At 44.8% G+C, this 21,485-nt stretch overlaps 1 protein-coding gene across 3 annotated transcripts in view; it reads right to left on the bottom strand.

The window, feature by feature from the left end:
• Window positions 1-11,089, bottom strand: part of pou2f2b (POU class 2 homeobox 2b) — a 117,361-nt gene extending 106,272 nt beyond the window's left edge. For 2 of the 3 annotated variants that reach the window (XM_064947758.1, XM_064947760.1), the window contains exon 1: window positions 9,815-10,122. In XM_064947758.1, the coding sequence (XP_064803830.1) occupies window positions 9,815-9,914 (100 nt within the window). In that variant the 5' untranslated portion in view covers window positions 9,915-10,122. Of the gene's footprint in view, window positions 1-9,814 lie in introns of all 3 variants that reach the window. The other variant, XM_064947757.1, reaches the window with a different exon arrangement.
• Between the last annotated feature and the right edge of the window lie 10,396 nt (window positions 11,090-21,485).

Here is a 21,485-nt window from a genome sequence, read left to right as displayed (position 1 = left end):
GCATGTATGGGTGCATTCCAGGTGATGTGTTGATTAAGAGCCTGGACCCTGTCCGTCTCCCCCTCTCTTCCCCTGATTCACCCCTCTCTCCCCTGGTCCCAGAGGGATAGGTCTGATGAAGTGGCCTGCTCACCCTGTCTCTGATTAGAACTAATGCTGGGATGTATTTCAGTGGGGACACACACTGACCCACCATACATAGAATACCTTGCTGTGTGTGTGTTATTGTGTGTGTGGGGGGGGGCATGCATGTGGGTGTGCATGTGTGTGTGAGTGTGGGGTGGGCATGCATGTGTGCGTGTGGGGGGGGCATATGTGTGTGTGTGTGTGTGTGTGTGTGTGTGTGTGTGTGTGTGTGTGTGTGTGTGTGTGTGTGTGTGTGTGTGTGTGTGTGTGTGTGTGTGTGTGTGTGTGTGTGTGTGTGTGTGTGTGTGTGTGTGTGTGTGTGTGTGTGTGTGTGTGTGTAGTTGATGGCTTGACCTTTCTTCCCAGGGAGAAATTCAATACCACTCACTGCTGTTAATGGGGGGACTTCATCAGCATTGGTACTACATTGGTCTGAGTCTGCAACACACACACACACAAGCAGAACAAACACTGCAACACACACAGAAGCACACACACACGCTGCATTCCCTGTGTATGGTGTACTGTAAATGTTCTTCCCGTGAACAGAGATCTTGACTCAGACATCCTGTACTGGGGACAGTGAGTGAGGTTATCCATGTCAAGAGCATCTGTGTGATGCCATAATATATAACTCTGTAACATCCACATGTCTGTTTTCATTATGACTAGCAGCATTCTGCCACCAGACCAGACTAGAGCACTGCATTACTGATGACTGACTGTGGGCCCATCATACTGTAATCTAATAACGGAACACACACACAGGCAGAGGAAGAGATGGACAGGGGGAAGAAAAGAGAGAGAGAGAAGGAGAGAGAGAGAGAGAGACACGCAGAGAGAGCAAGAGAGAGGGAGAGGAGAGAGAGAGAGAAAGACAGAGAGAGAGAGAGAGAGAGAGAGAGAGAGAGAGAGAGAGAGAGAGAGAGAGAGAGAGGGGGAGCAGTAGCCTTAATGCTATAGAGCATGTTGTATTGACATCTTTCTTGTGTCTATTGATTCCCCATTACGTTCCTAACAAACCCAGGTTGACATTTTGTCATTCGCAATCATGTTAACACTGGGACTCACACACTCCCCTCCACACTCCAATCTATACACACACGGGCAGGTTCGGACACAGACACACAAAAACACATGTAAGCATATGCATCGGCCTACGTGCACAATCAAATCGTTTCTCATAGAGGCACCGGCACTACACACAAGCACAGAAACGAATATGTCCCTATACTGTACAGAACCATACAGGATCTTGACACAAATATGAATGTAAAACTGCAGCTTGTTTATTAGCATACATCATATGAAACAGAAATGCATACACAGCATAGCATAGACAGTAGATATTAACTACAGCAGTATCTGTGTTATTAACAGCCACGAAGCGTACGAAGCTACATTTGTGGGATTAAGTGTGCGAGAGTGTGTGTGTGTGTGTGTGTGTGTGTGTGAGCTTGTGTAATGGTTTATCGTGTGTATCAGCGACTAAGTAAAGCCGAAACCACACACGTCAAAATTTGCATCAAAGCCGCGTCAATTCACATACACTGCATAGCATATGCAACTCAACTGTCATGACAATCCATAACAAAAAGTTGTGTTTATTAAGTTCGCTATGTAGCCCTTTTGAATTACTGTATGTTCCTTTGGCCTCACTGTATACGGAGCCACCGTAATGCATCCTGTTTCCTGAAGTCCACGATCATCTCCTTTGTTTTGTTGACGTTGAGTAAGAGGTTATTTTCTGGAGTGTGGAGTAGGAAAAATAACCTCTCACTCAAAGTCAACAAAACAAAGGAGATGATCGTGGACTTCAGGAAACAGCAGAGGGAGCAGCCCCCTATCCACATCGACGAGACAGTAGTGGAGAAGGTGGAAAGTTTTAAGTTCCCCAGCGTACACATCACAGACAAACTGAAGTGGCTCACCCACACAGACAGCGTTGTGAAGAAGGCGCAACAGCGCCTCAGTGCCTCTTCAACCTCAACCTGAAGAAATTTGACTTGTCACCTAAAACATTCACAAATCTTTACAGGTGCACAATTGAGAGCCTCCTGTCGGGCTGTATCGCTGCCTGGTACACTAACTGCACCACCCACAAACGTAAGGCTCTCCAGAGGGTTGTGTTGTTTGCACAACGCATCACCGGGGGAAAACTACCTGCCCTCCAGGACAACTACAGCACCCGATGTCACAGGAAGGCCAAAAAGATCATCAAGGACAACAACCACCCGAGCAACTGCATGTTCACCCCGCTATCATCCAGAAGGCGAGGTCAGTACAGGTGCATCAAAGCTGGGACCGAGAGACTGAAAAACAGCCTCTATCTCAAGGCCATCAGACTGTTAAACAGCCATTGCTAACATAAAGTGGCTGCTGCCAATATACAGACTCAAATATCTTGCCACTTTAATATATTGAATACATGTATTTAATAAAGGTATCACTAGTCACTTTAAATAACACCACTTAAATAATGTCTACATATCCTACTGTGTGTTCCTTTGGACTCACCGTATTTCAGCTTTTACTCATCTCATATTGTTGAAGTCAGACGTTTACATACACCTCAGCCAAATACATTTAACATCAGTTTTTCACATTCCTCACATTTAATCAGAGTAAAAATTCCCTGTCAGTTAGGATCACCACTTTATTTTTATTTCTTTACCCCCTTTTTTCACCCCAATTTCGTGGTATCCAATTGTTTTTAGTAGTTACTATCTTCTCTCATCGCTACAACTGCCGTACGGGTTCGGGAGAGACGAAGGTCATGGGTTTTCCGAAACACAACCCAACCAAGCCACGCTTCTTAACACAGCAAGCATCCAACCCAGCCGCACCAATGTGTTGGAGGAAACACTGTGCCCCTAGTGACCTGGTCACGACAGGAGTCGATAGCTAGCGATGAGAGGATATGCCTAACGGCCAAACCCTCCCTAACCCGGACGACACAAGGCCAATTGTGCATCGCCACATGGACCTCACGGCCGCGGCCGGCTGTGACAGAGCCTGGGCTCTAACCCAGAGTCTCTGGTGGCACAGCTAGCACTGTGATGCAGTGCCTTAGACCACTGAGTCTCTGGTGGCACAGCTAGCACTGTGATGCAGTGCCTTAGACCACTGAGTCTCTGGTGGCACAGCTAGCACTGTGATGCAGTGCCTTAGACCACTGAGCCTCTGGTGGCACAGCTAGCACTGTGATGCAGTGCCTTAGACCACTGAGCCTCTGGTGGCACAGCTAGCACTGTGATGCAGTGCCTTAGACCACTGAGCCTCTGGTGGCACAGCTAGCACTGTGATGCAGTGCCTTAGACCACTGAGTCTCTGGTGGCACAGCTAGCACTGTGATGCAGTGCCTTAGACCACTGAGTCTCTGGTGGCACAGCTAGCACTGTGATGCAGTGCCTTAGACCACTGAGTCTCTGGTGGCACAGCTAGCACTGTGATGCAGTGCCTTAGACCACTGAGTCTCTGGTGGCACAGCTAGCACTGTGATGCAGTGCCTTAGACCACTGAGTCTCTGGTGGCACAGCTAGCACTGTGATGCAGTGCCTTAGACCACTGAGTCTCTGGTGGCACAGCTAGCACTGTGATGCAGTGCCTTAGACCACTGCGCCACCCGGGAGACCCATCACCACTTTATTTTAAGAAAGTGAAATGTCAGAATAATAGTACAGAGAATGATTTATTTCAGCTTTTATTTCTTTCATCACATTCCCAGTGTGTCAGAAGTTTACATGCACTCAATTAGTATTTGGTAGCATTGCCTTTAAATTGCTTAACTTGGGTCAAATGTTTTGGGTAGCCTTCCACAAGCGTCCCACAATAAGTTGGGTGAATATTGGCCCATTCCTCCTGACAGAGCTGGTGTAACTGAGTCAGGTTTGTAGGCCTCCTTGCTGGCACACACTTTTTCAGTTCTGCCCACAAATTTTCTACAGGATTGAGGTCAGGGCTTTGTGATGGCCACTCCAATAACTTGACTTTGTTGTCCTTAAGCCATTTTGCCCCAACTTTGGAAGTATGCTTGGGGTCATTGTCCATTTGGAAGACCCATTTGCAACTAAGCTTTAACTTCCTGACTGATGTCTTGAGATGCTGCTTCAATATATCCACATAATTTTCCTACCTCATGATGCCATCTATTTTGTGAAGTGCACCAGTCCCTCCTGCAGCAAAGCACCCCCACAACAAGATGCTGCCACCCCCGTGCTTCACAGTTGAGATAGTGTTCTTCGGCTATCCTCCAAACATATCGATGGTCATTATGGCCAAACAGTTCTATTTTTGTTTCATCAGACCAGAGGACAATTCTCCAAAAAGTACGATCTTTGTCTCCATGTGCAATTGCAAACCGTTATCTGGCTTTTTTATTGCGGTTTTGGAGCAGTGGCTTCTTCCTTGCTGAGCGGCCTTTCAGGTTATGTTGATATCGGACTCGTTTCACTGTGGATATACAGTGCCTTGCGAAAGTATTCGGCCCCCTTGAACTTTGCGACCTTTTGCCACATTTCAGGCTTCAAACATAAAGATATAAAACTGTATTTTTTTGTGAAGAATCAACGACAAGTGGGACACAATCATGAAGTGGAACGACATTTATTGGATATTTCAAACTTTTTTAACAAATCAAAAACGGAAAAATTGGGCGTGCAAAATTATTCAGCCCCTTAAGTTAATACTTTGTAGCGCCACCTTTTGCTGCGATTACAGCTGTAAGTCCCTTGGGGTATGTCTCTATCAGTTTTGCACATCGAGAGACTGACATTTTTTCCCATTCCTCCTTGCAAAACAGCTCGAGCTCAGTGAGGTTGGATGGAGAGCATTGTTGAACAGCAGTTTTCAGTTCTTTCCACAGATTCTCGATTGGATTCAGGTCTGGACTTTGACTTGGCCATTCTAACACCTGGATATGTTTATTTTTGAACCATTCCATTGTAGATTTTGCTTTATGTTTTGGATCATTGTCTTGTTGGAAGACAAATCTCCATCCCAGTCTCAGGTCTTTTGCAGACTCCATCAGGTTTTTTGCAGAATGGTCCTGTATCTGGCTCCATCCATCTTCCCATCAATTTTAACCATCTTCCCTGTCCCTGCTGAAGAAAGGCAGGCCCAAACCATGATGCTGCCACCACCATGTTTGACAGTGGGGATGGTGTGTTCATTGTGATGAGCTGTGTTGCTTTTACGCCAAACATAACATTTTGCATTGTTGCCAAAAAGTTCAATTTTGGTTTCATCTGACCAGAGCACCTTCTTCCACATGTTTGGTGTGTCTCCCAGGTGGCTTGTGGCAAACTTTAAACGACACTTTTTATGGATATCTTTAAGAAATGGCTTTCTTCTTGCCACTTCCATAAATGCCAGATTTGTGCAATATACGACTGATTGTTGTCCTATGGACAGAGTCTCCCACCTCAGCTGTAGATCTCTGCAGTTCATCCAGAGTGATCATGGGCCTCTTGGCTGCATCTCTGATCAGTCTTCTCCTTGTATGAGCTGAAAGTTTAGAGGGACGGCCAGGTCTTGGTAGATTTGCAGTGGTCTGATACTCCTTCCATTTCAATATTATCGCTTGCACAGTGCTCCTTGGGATGTTTAAAGCTTGGGAAATCTTTTTGTATCCAAATCCGGCTTTAAACTTCTTCACAACAGTATCTCGGACCTGCCTGGTGTGTTCCTTGTTCTTCATGATGCTCTCTGCGCTTTTAACGGACCTCTGATACTATCACAGTGCAGGTGCATTTATACGGAGACTTGATTACACACAGGTGGATTGTATTTATCATCATTAGTCATTTAGGTCAACATTGGATCATTCAGAGATCCTCACTGAACTTCTGGAGAGAGTTTGCTGCACTGAAAGTAAAGGGGCTGAATAATTTTGCACACCCAATTTTTCCGTTTTTGATTTGTTAAAAAGTTTGAAATATCCAATAAATGTTGTTCCACTTCATGATTGTGTCCCACTTGTTGTTGATTCTTCACAAAAAAATACAGTTTTATATCTTTATGTTTGAAGCCTGAAATGTGGCAAAAGGTCGCAAAGTTCAAGGGGGCCGAATACTTTCGCAAGGCACTGTAGATACTTTTGTACCTGTTTCCTCCAGCATCTTCACAAGGTCCTTTGCTGTTGTTTTGGGATTGATTTGCACTTTTTACACCAAAGAACGTTCATCTCTAGGAGACAGAATGCATCTCCTTACTGAGTGGTATGACGGCTGCGTGGTCCCATGTTGTTTATACTTGCGTACTATTGTTTGTACAGATGAACGTGGTACCTTCAGGCGTTTGGAAATTGCTCCCATGGATGAACCAGACTTGTGAAGGTCGACAAGGTGTTTGCTGATTTCTTTTGATTTTCCCATGATGGCACTGAGTTTGAAGGTAGTCCTTGAAATACATCCACAGGTACACCTCCAATTGACTCAAATTATGTAAATTAGCCCATCAGAAGCTTCTAAAGCTATTACATAATTTTCTGGAATTTTCCAAGCTGTTTAAAGGCACAGTCAACTTAGTATATGTAAACTTCTGACCCACTGGAATTGTGATACAGTGAATTATAAGTGAAATAATCTGAGTTTATTAAAACTGAAATAATCTGTCTGTAAACAATTGCTGGAAAAATGAGTTTGTTAACAAGAAATTTGTGGAGTGGTTGAAAAACGAGTTTTTATGACTCCAACCTAAGTGCATGTAAACTTCTGACTTCAACTGTATATACTGTATGCCGCACGGCCATCGCTCATCCATATATTTAAATGTACATATTCTTATTCATCCCTATACTTTGTGTGTATAAGGTAGTCATTGTGAATTTGTTAGATTACTTGTTAGATATTACTGCACTGTTGGAACTAGAACGAGCATTTCGCTACACTTACATTAACATCTGCTAACCATGTGTATGTGACCAATAACATTTTATTTTGTTTTTTATGTTGGCTCATGACAATGAAAAGAGTAGTAACAAATACACCCTAGCAGTTTATGAAGAATTTAGCTATTCTCGTTCTTTCTACTTAACCAGATTCTCTCCTGAACAGCGTTCCTCTTGTTTCCCAGCTGTAGCCTGTCTAGGCTATATGCCTATGATCTAAATCCACACAGGTAGAAATAAAGTTATTGTTTTCAAATATGTATTATTGGCACTGGCAGCAAAACGTATCAACACTAAATCGTCACGTTTTAAATATACATGTCACAATTCCAGACATAACAATGCACAAAGTATTTTCTGCCAATTTACCTGCTCACTTTACCTGCATTGCTTCACATAGACGTGAAAAAATAGACTTGCTTTATAATTTGAAGAGCATGACAACATTGACAGATTTGTCGCTGCTGACCGGTCTGTTTTCTCTCATTCACTAGCGCGCATTATAATTCCAGCGTGTTCGAGCGTGTAAAAAAAAGAGCATTTTTTCCCGATTTGGGCTTGTGTGTGTCTGTGTGTCTGTGTAAAGGAAACTAATATAAGGCTACAGTTTCAGTCCTATTCCATCATATCAAGCCCGTTCCTCCTACAGCAAGCCTGCCAGTCCTTGTGCAGGCCACATTAAAGTTTCATACAGCGGTTAATGGTGATGGTGTCACAAACCACTTTACTCTGTACTACACTACACAGGGGTTGCAGGTATCCTAGTGGTTAAGAGCGTTGGCCCAGTAAGCGAATACTATATGATAGAGAATAAACTAAATATGAGAGAGAGTGCAGAATTAGCAACATGTCATGCATCTCTATTGTCACATTGACTCCTAGGCCTACAAACTGTACACCCTAATGTAGATGCCTTTCCTGCCATAATGACTCTGGTACAGTTTACCCTCACCTCTCCATCTCAAACTGGCTTTTCCTCTCCAGACTCATTTTTCACTCTGTCATCTGCTTTCACTTTCACCGGCTTCTCTCTCCTTCTTTCTTCATTTTTTTTTATCTCACTCTGACATTCGCCATTTTTCAACGTGCATATCTCGAAAACTCCTCCTCCCAGTACCCGCTCCCTCTCTCGCTTCTCTGTCCTTCCCCTCCTCCCCCTCCCTCTCCTCTATGTACTAACTCTAGAGATACACCTAGGTAACAGGTCACTCTCCTCCCTCTACGCTCCCCTCTGCCCTTTCTCTCTCTCACACCCCCTCATCTTTACACCATGGTGTAAAAACACCCTTCTAGTGACAGATAGTAAATGGTGGAGATAAACTCGCCTTTCTGAAATCAAATTAACTTAATCTGATCTGAAAATTACACATTGGAAAAAGAGAGAAAAATATAGTCTAACACAGATAAATGTGTGCCTGTCTCTTTAAGAACGCAGACACCGTCCAAGGTGCACACCGAGCTGTATTTATGCACCGTTAAATCGTGATAGGTATTGTGTGCATGCATAAACCGCTGCTGTTTCACGTCTGGGCGGCTGCCTAATTCCAGAGCTAGATGACGCCACAGTGACACACTGGCAGCGACACACGGAAGCCGGGCTGGCTGCTCCCACCACGCGTCCTTTTATTCCGCTTCAGCGCAGATGAAACGCAGACAGCGCCATAGCCGAACTCCCCAGTCCAGCCTCAATGGTCCCGCCTTCCCCTGCCGGGTTTAGCGACCAGCCATACTGACACCACACGCAGACAAGCATCTGGACAGACAAACGTGGTTCTGAGATATCAATGTCTGTCATGTTTAGGCTACTGAAATAAAGGCGTTAATCCACACACACATAACCATTGTCTCGAATTGAGACAGAAGAGGCCTATTCGACAAAATGCCAGTCCAATGTCTGAATCGCAACACAGATATGCACACACACTGTCGAAAATGAGTGAAATAAAACGAAAAAAAGACATTATTCTCCCGTCTCCTCGTTCGCCGTCCTTCTCCTTTCACCGTATATTTGCCTCTTTCTCCCCTCTCCCTGCTTCCACCGGCCCAGGAATCGATCTCCGCAGGATCGATAAGTTGGCATGAATATTCCCTGCCTGCAGAGAGGGTAGTTCGGGAGAGACGGAGGCTGAGGCACAGGCGTACGGAGCGGAGGAGAGGGGAAGGATGGAGAGAGGGGACAGAAAGAGGGATACATAACCGGGAGAGACGGAGGCTGAGGCACAGGCGTACGGAGCGGAGGAGAGGGGAAGGATGGAGAGAGGGGACAGAAAGAGGGATACATCACCGGGAGAGACGGAGGCTGAGGCACAGGCGTACGGGGCGGAGGAGAGGGGAAGGATGGAGAGAGGGGACAGAAAGAGGGATACATCACCGGGAGAGACGGAGGCTGAGGCACAGGCGTACGGGGCGGAGGAGAGGGGAAGGATGGAGAGAAAGGACAGAAAACACGGGAAGAGGGATACATCACCAGGAGAAAAGGAACGTAAATAAACACAAGATGGACCCGTCGCGCATTACGCGCACGTGCTCTTTCAAGGGAATGGAGAAAATGACGTTTACGCGCAATTATTTGCAATCTAACTATGGACTTGTATGTCTGTTTATTTACACATTTAAAACAAGAGAGAAGATGAGTGTATTCCAGCTTTCAACACAGAAGTGTGTGTGTGCCCAGAACACATTCCAGTTCCGAGTGGATAATCTGCACTGAAAAGCGCGCTACATGGGAGTCGTTAAGGTGGGGCGGGTATGCATGACTGAGCCTCACGGACTTGGCAATAATAACGGAAAATATCTTACCGGAATCGGAACGTAGAGCCAACGGGGACTTGAGACGCCAGGCGTTGAGGTCAGGGGCAGTTCTCTGAAACATGAACGGCACCGGCAAGGGAACAAACATGATCTTCCTCCGTCTTCTGGTTTTGTTTCATATAATACAATTTTTCAGTAATATTATGACAAGATGTTTCCTCTTCTGTGTATCTTCATCCGTTTGAAATGTATTTGGTATCGAAAACGTAGAACATTCGTTGTTTAGCTTACCAGTTGATGGCGCGTACACATGTAGGCTATGCTGGATAGCTCTATTTACATTTTTGGATGTCTGTTTCTCTTCGGCAGGATTTTGGGTGTAAATGTGTATAGAATATATGGTGCTCCTTGAGTGTGCAGCAATCAGGCTAACGAAACAGCCCAGACCCAACACACAGACGGATAGAACCACAACTGAACTCCCACTACTATATCAGAAGAACACTATCAGGACTAATATAGTAATAATGCTTGTATTATAAGCCTGATTTTGCTCCTGTCTCTCTCGTATGCCGTGGCAAACTGTAAGTGTGTAGCATACAATAGCCTAATCGTTCTATTTCTCCTGTATGCGTTTATATTAGCATAGTCTCAATGTTAGCCAACTGTTTTCCTATCGACAGGCGTGAGAACAAACACCGTAACAGTCGCTAGTTTCTTAGCGTCACTCGCCGTGGTTAGCTTTGGTTTGCGCTGTTAAATAAAATTAATAATATTACAAGAATAACAGACGCTGAAGTGCGTAAAGGCCAACAATTATTGTGATATATTTGGATTTGTTATTTTTGGTTAATCTACTTTATTTGGTGTATAGCTGATCGCACTCTCTCACTGTCCCTCACATGTAGGCTATATACACACCAATTCACCAATACGCAGGCTAGAAAGCAGCGAATCGTGTTTAAAATGCATGTAAAATAGCCGCATTAAGATAATCAACTGAAATAAATAAACATTTGGAAAGGCTACACAATGTGCCCGCTTGGCCTACGCTCCTCCTCCCTCACTCCCTGTCACAAGGCAGTAATTAAAACGCAATCAATCGATAAAGAAATAAATAAAGCCAAACAAATAAATAAAGAACGGAAACAACATAAAAAGAAAGCTGAATATCCGTTACGTTTCTGGTTCTTGTCGGAGCACTTGCCTATCTTTCCGTCCATCCGCCTGTGTGTCTTTCTGTCTGCCTGTTTGTCCCCGATATTTGGGAACCCCAATAGCTCACTCGACCCGGCTCCCTCCAGTATTCTAGCGAGCTGCCACTACGCTGGCTGCAACATTGAAGCGAGAGAGCACCCGCTACTCACACATTACCACCCCCCACCCCCTCCTCCCTCATGCTCTCTCTCTCTGCTCCCTCGCTCCATCCTTCCTCCCAACCGCATCTCCCTCGTTTTCACCACCGCTGCTAAAGGTATCCTGTATTGATTTCTGTCTTTTCTCCTCTTAATAAGACCATGCTATAATGATGCGAATGGTGATCATTACATTACTGCTTGTCTGGGAGACTGAGATCACAGATGACTGGAGAAGTCAACCAATAGGCACATACAGTATGTTATTTATTACACTGAACAAAAATATAAACGCAACATGCAACAATTTCAAAGATTTACTGAGTTGCAGTTCATATGAAGAAATCAGTCAATTTAAATTAATTAATTAGGCCCTAATCTATGGATATCACATGACTGATACCTTTAAAACAATGGGTCTCAGGATCTCCTCAATGTATTTCTGTGAATTCAAATTTCCATCGATCAAATACAATTGTGTTCGTTGTCAGTAGTTTATGCCTGCCCATACTATAACCCTACCACCACCATGGCGGACTCTGTTCACAACGTTGACATCAGCAAACCGCTTGCCCACATGACACCAAACACATGGTGTGCGATTGTGAGACCGGTAGAACATTCAATTCTCTGTGTAGTCAGCATGCCAATTGCACGCTCGCTCAAAACTTGAGACATCTGTGGCATTGTGTTGTGTGATAAAACTGCACATTTTAGTGTGGACTTGTATTGTCCCCAGCACAAGGTGCACCTGTGTAATGATGATGCCGTTTAATCAGCTTCTTGATATGCCACATCTGTCAGGTAGACAGATTATCTTGGCAAAGGATAAATGCTCACTTACAGGGATGTAAATAAATGTATGTACAACATTTGAGAGAAATAAGCATTTTGTGCAAATGGAACATTTGTGGGATCTTTTACTTCAGCTCATGAAACACGGGACCAACACTTTACATGTTGCGTTTATATTTGTGTTCAGTGTATAATACGACAAAAGTTGATAGCCTACATTTTTTTCCCATCACTGCAATTGTTAACTATTGAAATGCATTTTGTTCAGAAAGATACAACCTATGATAAATATTTATATTTTAATCAAATTATGTTTGAATTTGTTTTATCTCTCTCATTAAATTGCGTGGGGGAATCTTTGCATTAAGTCATCGTTCAGCCTTAAACATTCAGACAGTTGAACACTTGTTAGGAAACACCTTCGTTGTCTAACGCATTATAAATAGCTATAAGCATTTATAACAAAGCATGGCTGTTTAAATTCCTCCCTGCATCCATGTCCATGACCATGACGCACAGGTCCTTCTTAAAATGCTTCCATTCGACTAATACAATTTATTCAACTTCAAAATTACTGACGTGTCATGATCTAACTTAATCAACACCATTCATGTAACTCAGAATATACGACTATTCTATGTGGAGAAACGTCATCTGCTACAGGTAAGGCTTTGACCATGAGCAAAATCCCACTCCGGTAAGGCCAGCAGAGGCCGTGTAGCTACCGGCTGCACGCGGAAGAGCACCGGTTCAACCAACATCTCACCTCCCGCATGCAGGCAACATCTTGGAGTATTTCCGTGCACGTAGCGCGCGCCCTCTTTCTCGACTTCATCGCCTCACCTCCCTCGTACCAAAACGATATATAACACGCTGTCAATTACCACGCTATACACTAGATTATTGTCGATATAGATTTTTAAACAGAAAGATCTATACAATTATCTAAATCAATAGCATTGAGTAAGACCCCCGCCCCCCACACACGTCACTGTCTATAGGCCTTTTGCTACCAGTTAAATATGAAATGTTAAACGTTATGACTGATTAATAAAAAACACAGGCCTATCGATATAGTCATACAATATATTTATTATTAATATTAGTACAAGTATTATTTGTATTATTATGATGATTATTATTATTCCTTCACCGTTTTGGTTTCACTGCAGGCCAGGGATATGTGCTAGTTTCTAATTATGAGAAATGTGTCCTATTTCCAGCCTTCATCTCTACCTCCGAAAACACCACAATACAACACGGTTTATTGTCCCTCTCCCTCCGCTCCACGTATGACAGATGACATCCGCAAGTCCAACGAGAGGAAGGAGGGATGTGGTTGAGGAGAGGATGGAGGGAAGGGGAGAGAAGCGACTTGTTGTCCTTCACGCACCCCCTTTTCGAACAGAAGTAGCCGCACGCGCCCCGCTCCTTCCTCCTCCCCATACTCCTTCCAGACAAAAGCAATTATTTCTTGTAGAATGTAGTGTGGTTGTGCGCGTCTGTGGGAGAGAGGGATAGAGGTAGGGTGTGTGAGATTGAAGGAGGGGAAAATAAGATGGTGTTGGAGGGGATGAGAGGATGAGGGGGGCCCTAACACCTCCAGCATCCCCCCATCCTCCTCCTTGCACACCTCCATCCAACTCTTCTCTTTCCTTTATCTGCAAATGTCATCGGATGTCATCTGTCATATGTGGAGCTGACATCCAACCAAATAAACTCTGTGTCCTACCCAAAGCTGTACCCCAAATACCCACTCCCATATGCACCTTACTAAAACGTTCATCTTGTTTTTTAAACATAGGATTACATTTGGGCACTTGATTTTTCAGTAATTACCTGCAAACAAACTTTTGCAAGACAAATTATATAAACGCAAGTCGCCAGCAGGACAGACAAACAGACACTTATTTCATACTTGGCAATACATATAAGAACTATACTGTGTGTTGTTCTTGCCATGGCAAACAGTAGTCGAGCCTCAGGCCTATACCCAACCATACTAAACACCTGGACCAAATACAAAGCTCTTCTCTCTGGAAGTCTTTGTGCCTCCCCTCTCTCTCTATGTGATAATGCCCAGGCAGGGAGCCTGCAGGGAGGCTGCTCCAGACTTCCCCTCCCCAGTGGCCTCCATGGACCCCTGGAGCCCAGAGAGAAAACCCCTGGGAGGCCTCACCATCCAATAACCCCTGCTGCTCTGGACCATTCTCACCAGGGGCCCGGACGGCCTGGGACAGATTGTCCACTGATGGGACTGGTACTTGGTCAAACAGAGAAAATAGAGGCCCTTCTCATCCCCTTTTTTTAATGAAGAAGGAAAGGGGGACATCTAGTCAGTTGTACAACTGAATGCATTCAACTGAAACGTGTCTTCCACATTTAACCCAACCCCTCTGAATCAGAGAGGTGCAGCAGGGGGCTGTCTTAATTGTCATCCACGTCATCGGCGTAACAACAGATGTTTACCTTGTCAGCTCGGGGATTCGATCCAGCAACCTTTCGGTTACAGGTCCAACACTCCTACCCACCAGGCTACATCTGAGATGGAGATGGAAAGGAGCCATTGTCACTGTTATTATTCTGTACTGTTATGTTATTGCAAGGTACTGTATTGTAATGGCTATATGGATGCTTGATTATCAATACAATTGTTTTAATTTACGTTTGTTTGATCATTAATAAAGAAAGCGTTACACTCATAGCCTGAAGAAAATTACATGAAATTGGCATATTTTCTCCTAACATGATATGTTGCATATTTTGAGGTATGATTCATTTTAGATGATTGTACAATCTATATAAAACAATAGTATTAGCACACTTCCTTATGGTTATTCCAAACCTGTCTGTACATTTATTGGACGTATTCCTGTTACACGTTTAACCATCTGAAGCCAAATTCAATATTGGGGATAACCAGATTATTGGCCCCATTGTGGTAAAAAATGGGATCTCAGATATATTTTTATTTCATTACAATTGTATGACAATGTTATTACAAATACATAGATTTGATTGCTCAATTTGTGCAAAAATCTTACATTTTCTCTCCATTTAAATAGGCATTAATGGATAGAAATAAAATTCCCAGGCTGATTACAAGGTTGTTGTTTCTTAATAAATGTTGCATACTTTTGTACTATTGTGTGTGATAACATGTCCTGATTAACGGTTAGTTCATCTGCCATTTTCTCTGTAGAACGATATATTGCTATTTATAATCTGGATTTTGATTTCAAAAAAAGAAATTAGATATTTATAAACAATAAATCAAAGCTTCATCTATGCATTCAGGAAAAACGAATAACATCCAACAAAATTGACAACAAATTCTATCAATCACCAATGACATACATAGAATGCAGAATGTTCCTAAAGATGCCATAATGGTATATCCTTCTTGAAATATTCCATCAGGTAGCTGGGTGGTTAGAACCCATGAGCCTTCCAAAATAAGTGTGTAACTATGTACGAGCTGTGTGTGAGTGTGTACTGCATGTGTGCATAATGTGTGCATAATGTGTGTGTTTGACTATGTATTTGTCTGGGTCTACTGTCCATGTGCATGCTATGTCATGGTTATTATTAAATGGGGACGTCACACTGACAAATGAGCTGGTTGAATTCAATTCTCACTTATCAATAACACCCATGTCCCCAAATCAATATCAGGCAACAGTTGTGTTACTGTCGCAGTCAGAGTGGTAACAAGACCACATTACAATGAACAATACTCTCTCACTGTGACACTGCCTATATTCAATCTAATACCACCTAGCATCAACCCAGACCTCTCACACCCTCGATCACTACACTGTGTCACTACAATACCACCTAGCATCAACCCAGACCTCTCACACCCTCGATCACTACACTGTGTCACTACAATACCACCTAGCATCAACCCAGACCTCTCACACCCTCGATCACTACACTGTCACTCCAATACCACCTAGCACCAACCCAGACCTCTCACATCCTCGATCACTACACTGTCACTCCAATACCACCTAAGACTAACCCAGGCCTCTCACATCCTCTATCACTACACTGTCACTCCAATACCACCTAGCACCAACCCAGACCTCTCACATCCTATATCACTACACTGTCACTCCAATACCACCTAGCATCAACCCAGACCTCTCACACCCTCTATCACTACACTGTCACTCCAATACCACCTAGCACCAACCCAGACCTCTCACATCCTCTATCACTACACTGTCACTCCAATACCACCTAGCACCAACCCAGACCTCTCACACCCTCTATCACTACACTGTCATTCCAATACCACCTAGCACCAACCCAAACCTCTCACATCCTATACCACTACACTGTCACTCCAATACCACCTAGCACCAACCCAGACCTCTCACACCCTCTATCACTACACTGTCATTCCAATACCACCTAGCACCAACCCAGACCTCTCACATCCTATATCACTACACTGTCACTCTAATGCCACCTAGCACCAACCCAGACCTCTCACATCCTCTATCACTACACTGTCACTCCAATACCACCTAGCACCAACCCAGACCTCTCACATCCTCTATCACTACACTGTCACTCCAATACCACCTAGCATCAACCCAGGCCTCTCACACCCTCTATCAGTACACTGTCACTCCAATACCACCTGGCACCAACCCAGACCTCTCACATCCTATATCACTACACTGTCACTCCAATACCACCTAGCACCAACCCAGACCTCTCACACCCTCTATCACTACACTGTCACTCCAATACCACCTAGCAAAACCCAGACCTCTCACACCCTCTATCACTACACTGTCACTCCAATACCACCTAGCACCAACCCAGACCTCTCACATCCTATATCACTACACTGTCACTCTAATGCCACCTAGAACCAACCCAGACCTCTCACATCCTCTATCACTACACTGTCACTCCAATACCACCTAGCATCAACACAGACCTCTCACACCCTCTATCACTACACTGTCACTCCAATACCACCTACCACCAACCCAGGCCTCTCACATCCTATATCACTACACTGTCACTCCAATACCACCTAGCACCAACCCAGACCTCTCACATTCTCTATCACTACACTGTCACTGCTATATCACCTAGCACCAACCCAGACCTCTCACATCCTCTATCACTACACTGTCACTCCAATACCACCTAGCACCAACCCAGACCTCTCACATCCTCTATCACTACACTGTCACTCCAATACCACCTAGCATCAACCCAGGCCTCTCACACCCTCTATCAGTACACTGTCACTCCAATACCACCTGGCACCAACCCAGACCTCTCACATCCTATATCACTACACTGTCACTCCAATACCACCTAGCACCAACCCAGACCTCTCACACCCTCTATCACTACACTGTCACTCCAATACCACCTAGCAAAACCCAGACCTCTCACACCCTCTATCACTACACTGTCACTCCAATACCACCTAGCACCAACCCAGACCTCTCACACCCTCTATCACTACACTGTCACTCCAATACCACCTAGCACCAACCCAGGCCTCTCACATCCTATATCACTACACTGTCACTCCAATACAACCTAGCACCAACCCAGACCTCTCACATCCTCTATCACTACACTGTCACTGCTATATCACCTAGCACCAACCCAGACCTCTCACACCAACTATCACTACACTGTCACTCCAATACCACCTAGCACCAACCCAGACCTCTCACACCCTCTATCACCACACTGTCACTCCAATACCACCTAGCATCAACCCAGACCTCTCACACCCTCTATCAATACACTGTCACTCCAATACCACCTAGCACCAACCCAGACCTCTCACACCCTCTATCACTACACTGTCACTCCAATACCACCTAGCATCAACCCAGACCTCTCACACCCTCTATCACTACACTGTCACTCCAATACCACCTAGCACCAACCCAGACCTCTCACATCCTCTATCACTACACTGTCACTCCAATACCACCTAGCACCAACCCAGACCTCTCACACCCTCTATCACCACACTGTCACTCCAATACCACCTAGCATCAACCCAGACCTCTCACACCCTCTATCAATACACTGTCACTCCAATACCACCTAGCACCAACCCAGACCTCTCACATCCTCTATCACTACACTGTCACTCCAATACCACCTAGCATCAACCCAGACCTCTCACACCCTCTATCACTACAATGTCACTCCAATACCACCTAGCACCAACCCAGACCTCTCACATCCTCTATCACTACACTGTCACTCCAATACCACCTAGCACCAACCCAGACCTCTCACACCCTCTATCACTACACTGTCACTCCAATACCACCTACCACCAACCCAGGCCTCTCACATCCTCTATCACTACACTGTCACTCCAATACCACCTAGCACCAACCCAGACCTCTCACACCCTCTATCACTACACTGTCATTCCAATACCACCTAGCACCAACCCAGACCTCTCACATCCTATATCACTACACTGTCACTCTAATGCCACCTAGAACCAACCCAGACCTCTCACATCCTCTATCACTACACTGTCACTCCAATACCACCTAGCATCAACACAGACCTCTCACACCCTCTATCACTACACTGTCACTCCAATACCACCTACCACCAACCCAGGCCTCTCACATCCTATATCACTACACTGTCACTCCAATACCACCTAGCACCAACCCAGACCTCTCACATCCTCTATCACTACACTGTCACTCCAATACCACCTAGCATCAACCCAGGCCTCTCACACCCTCTATCAGTACACTGTCACTCCAATACCACCTGGCACCAACCCAGACCTCTCACATCCTATATCACTACACTGTCACTCCAATACCACCTAGCACCAACCCAGACCTCTCACACCCTCTATCACTACACTGTCACTCCAATACCACCTAGCAAAACCCAGACCTCTCACACCCTCTATCACTACACTGTCACTCCAATACCACCTAGCACCAACCCAGACCGCTCACATCCTATATCACTACACTGTCACTCTAATGCCACCTAGAACCAACCCAGACCTCTCACATCCTCTATCACTACACTGTCACTCCAATACCACCTAGCATCAACACAGACCTCTCACACCCTCTATCACTACACTGTCACTCCAATACCACCTACCACCAACCCAGGCCTCTCACATCCTATATCACTACACTGTCACTCCAATACCACCTAGCACCAACCCAGACCTCTCACATTCTCTATCACTACACTGTCACTGCTATATCACCTAGCACCAACCCAGACCTCTCACATCCTCTATCACTACACTGTCACTCCAATACCACCCTAGCACCAACCCAGACCTCTCACATCCTCTATCACTACACTGTCACTCCAATACCACCTAGCATCAACCCAGGCCTCTCACACCCTCTATCAGTACACTGTCACTCCAATACCACCTGGCACCAACCCAGACCTCTCACATCCTATATCACTACACTGTCACTCCAATACCACCTAGCACCAACCCAGACCTCTCACACCCTCTATCACTACACTGTCACTCCAATACCACCTAGCAAAACCCAGACCTCTCACACCCTCTATCACTACACTGTCACTCCAATACCACCTAGCACCAACCCAGACCTCTCACATCCTATATCACTACACTGTCACTCCAATGCCACCTAGCACCAACCCAGACCTCTCACATCCTCTATCACTACACTGTCACTCCAATACCACCTAGCACCAACCCAGACCTCTCACATCCTCTATCACTACACTGTCACTGCAATACCACCTAGCACCAACCCAGACCTCTCACACCCTCTATCACTACACTGTCACTCCAATACCACCTAGCACCAACCCAGACCTCTCACATCCTATATCACTACACTGTCACTCCAATGCCACCTAGCACCAACCCAGACCTCTCACATCCTCTATCACTACACTGTCACTCCAATACCACCTAGCACCAACCCAGACCTCTCACATCCTCTATCACTACACTGTCACTGCAATACCACCTAGCACCAACCCAGACCTCTCACATCCTATATCACTACACTGTCACTCCAATGCCACCTAGCACCAACCCAGGCCTCTCACATCCTCTATCACTACACTGTCACTCTAATACCACCTAGCACCAACCCAGACCTCTCACATCCTCTATCACTACACTGTCACTCCAATACCACCTAGCATCAACCCTACCTCTCACACCCTCTATCACTACACTGTCACTCCAATACCACCTAGCACCAACCCAGACCTCTCACATCCTCAATCACTACACTGTCACTCCAATACCACCTAGCACCAACCCAGGCCTCTCACATCCTCTATCACTACACTGTCACTCCAATACTACCTAGCATCAACCCAGACCTCTCACATCCTCTATCACTACACTGTCACTCCAATACCACCTAGCACTAACCCAGGCCTCTCACATCCTCTATCACTACACTGTGTCACTCCAATACCACCTAGCACCAACCCAGACCTCTCACATCCTATATCACTACACTGTCACTCCAATACCACCTAGCACCAACCCAGACCTCTCACATCCTCTATCACTACACTGTGTAGGACACACACACAAACAATTAGGGTTCTACAAGGGTTATTCTAAGATCCTCAAAGTTGTTTGAAGAACCTTGGGGTTCTTGGCACTGAAAATGGCCCCCCAAAAGGATCTTCCAAGAAACCCATAGGATGTGGGGTTCTTCGAGGAACCTCCTTAGTTGGTGGGAGTTCTTGCAGGAACCTAAATGCCCAACTGAAATACTTGGATTTGAATTTGAAAGGACAGCCGGTGCAGGCACTTAACTGAAAAATGTAATGATCTCCTCAATGTAAGGTTGGTCCCTTCTATGATCTAAATGGATATTGTTTTATGATGATACCATCTCTCTTTTCATATTTGTGCAAATCTTTCTAAAACAGAAAATGGACACAATTCAATGGATATCAATCAACAAAGAGGTGAGAATATGTAGGCTGTAAGAATATGTTGAAGGCTGGATGTGTTGAACTGCTCACCTTTGTGTCTGTGTCTGCAGGTATACAGACGAGGAGGCATACAAAGGCATGTCAATTGGTATTGGTACAGTATGTAATACCGATCACATGTACCATCCTCAATGAATATCCCATAGGCCTCTACATTATGAACAAGATGTGGGTATGAAAACCATTATCCATACAGTTTTTTTCATTCACATTCACCACAAAAACCGAGGTATGAATTCTATCTTGTGCAAATTTTGTTAATCATTTGTAAAAATGACTCTTTTTTGGATTCCCAGACTTCACCCTCCCTACACCTCTGATGAATATAACAGGAAACCTGTTTGATCACCATGCACTGCAAAGAACATCAACACATTAACATCAACACGCCAGGGGATATACCCAGTAGACTTGGGAGCTGCTGGGAGATTACCTCATATTTGGATTTTTACTCTGCTTTGCCACTAAAATCATAATAAACACTGAGAACTAAAGTATTGTTGTTATTGTTACGCATATTATTATTAATAATAATAACAGAGGAGGGGGGTACAATAACAGAG

Source organism: Oncorhynchus masou, chromosome 30, assembly GCF_036934945.1.
Source record: "Oncorhynchus masou masou isolate Uvic2021 chromosome 30, UVic_Omas_1.1, whole genome shotgun sequence".
NCBI lineage: Eukaryota > Metazoa > Chordata > Actinopteri > Salmoniformes > Salmonidae > Oncorhynchus > Oncorhynchus masou.
This window is presented reverse-complemented; position numbering and strand designations above follow the sequence as displayed.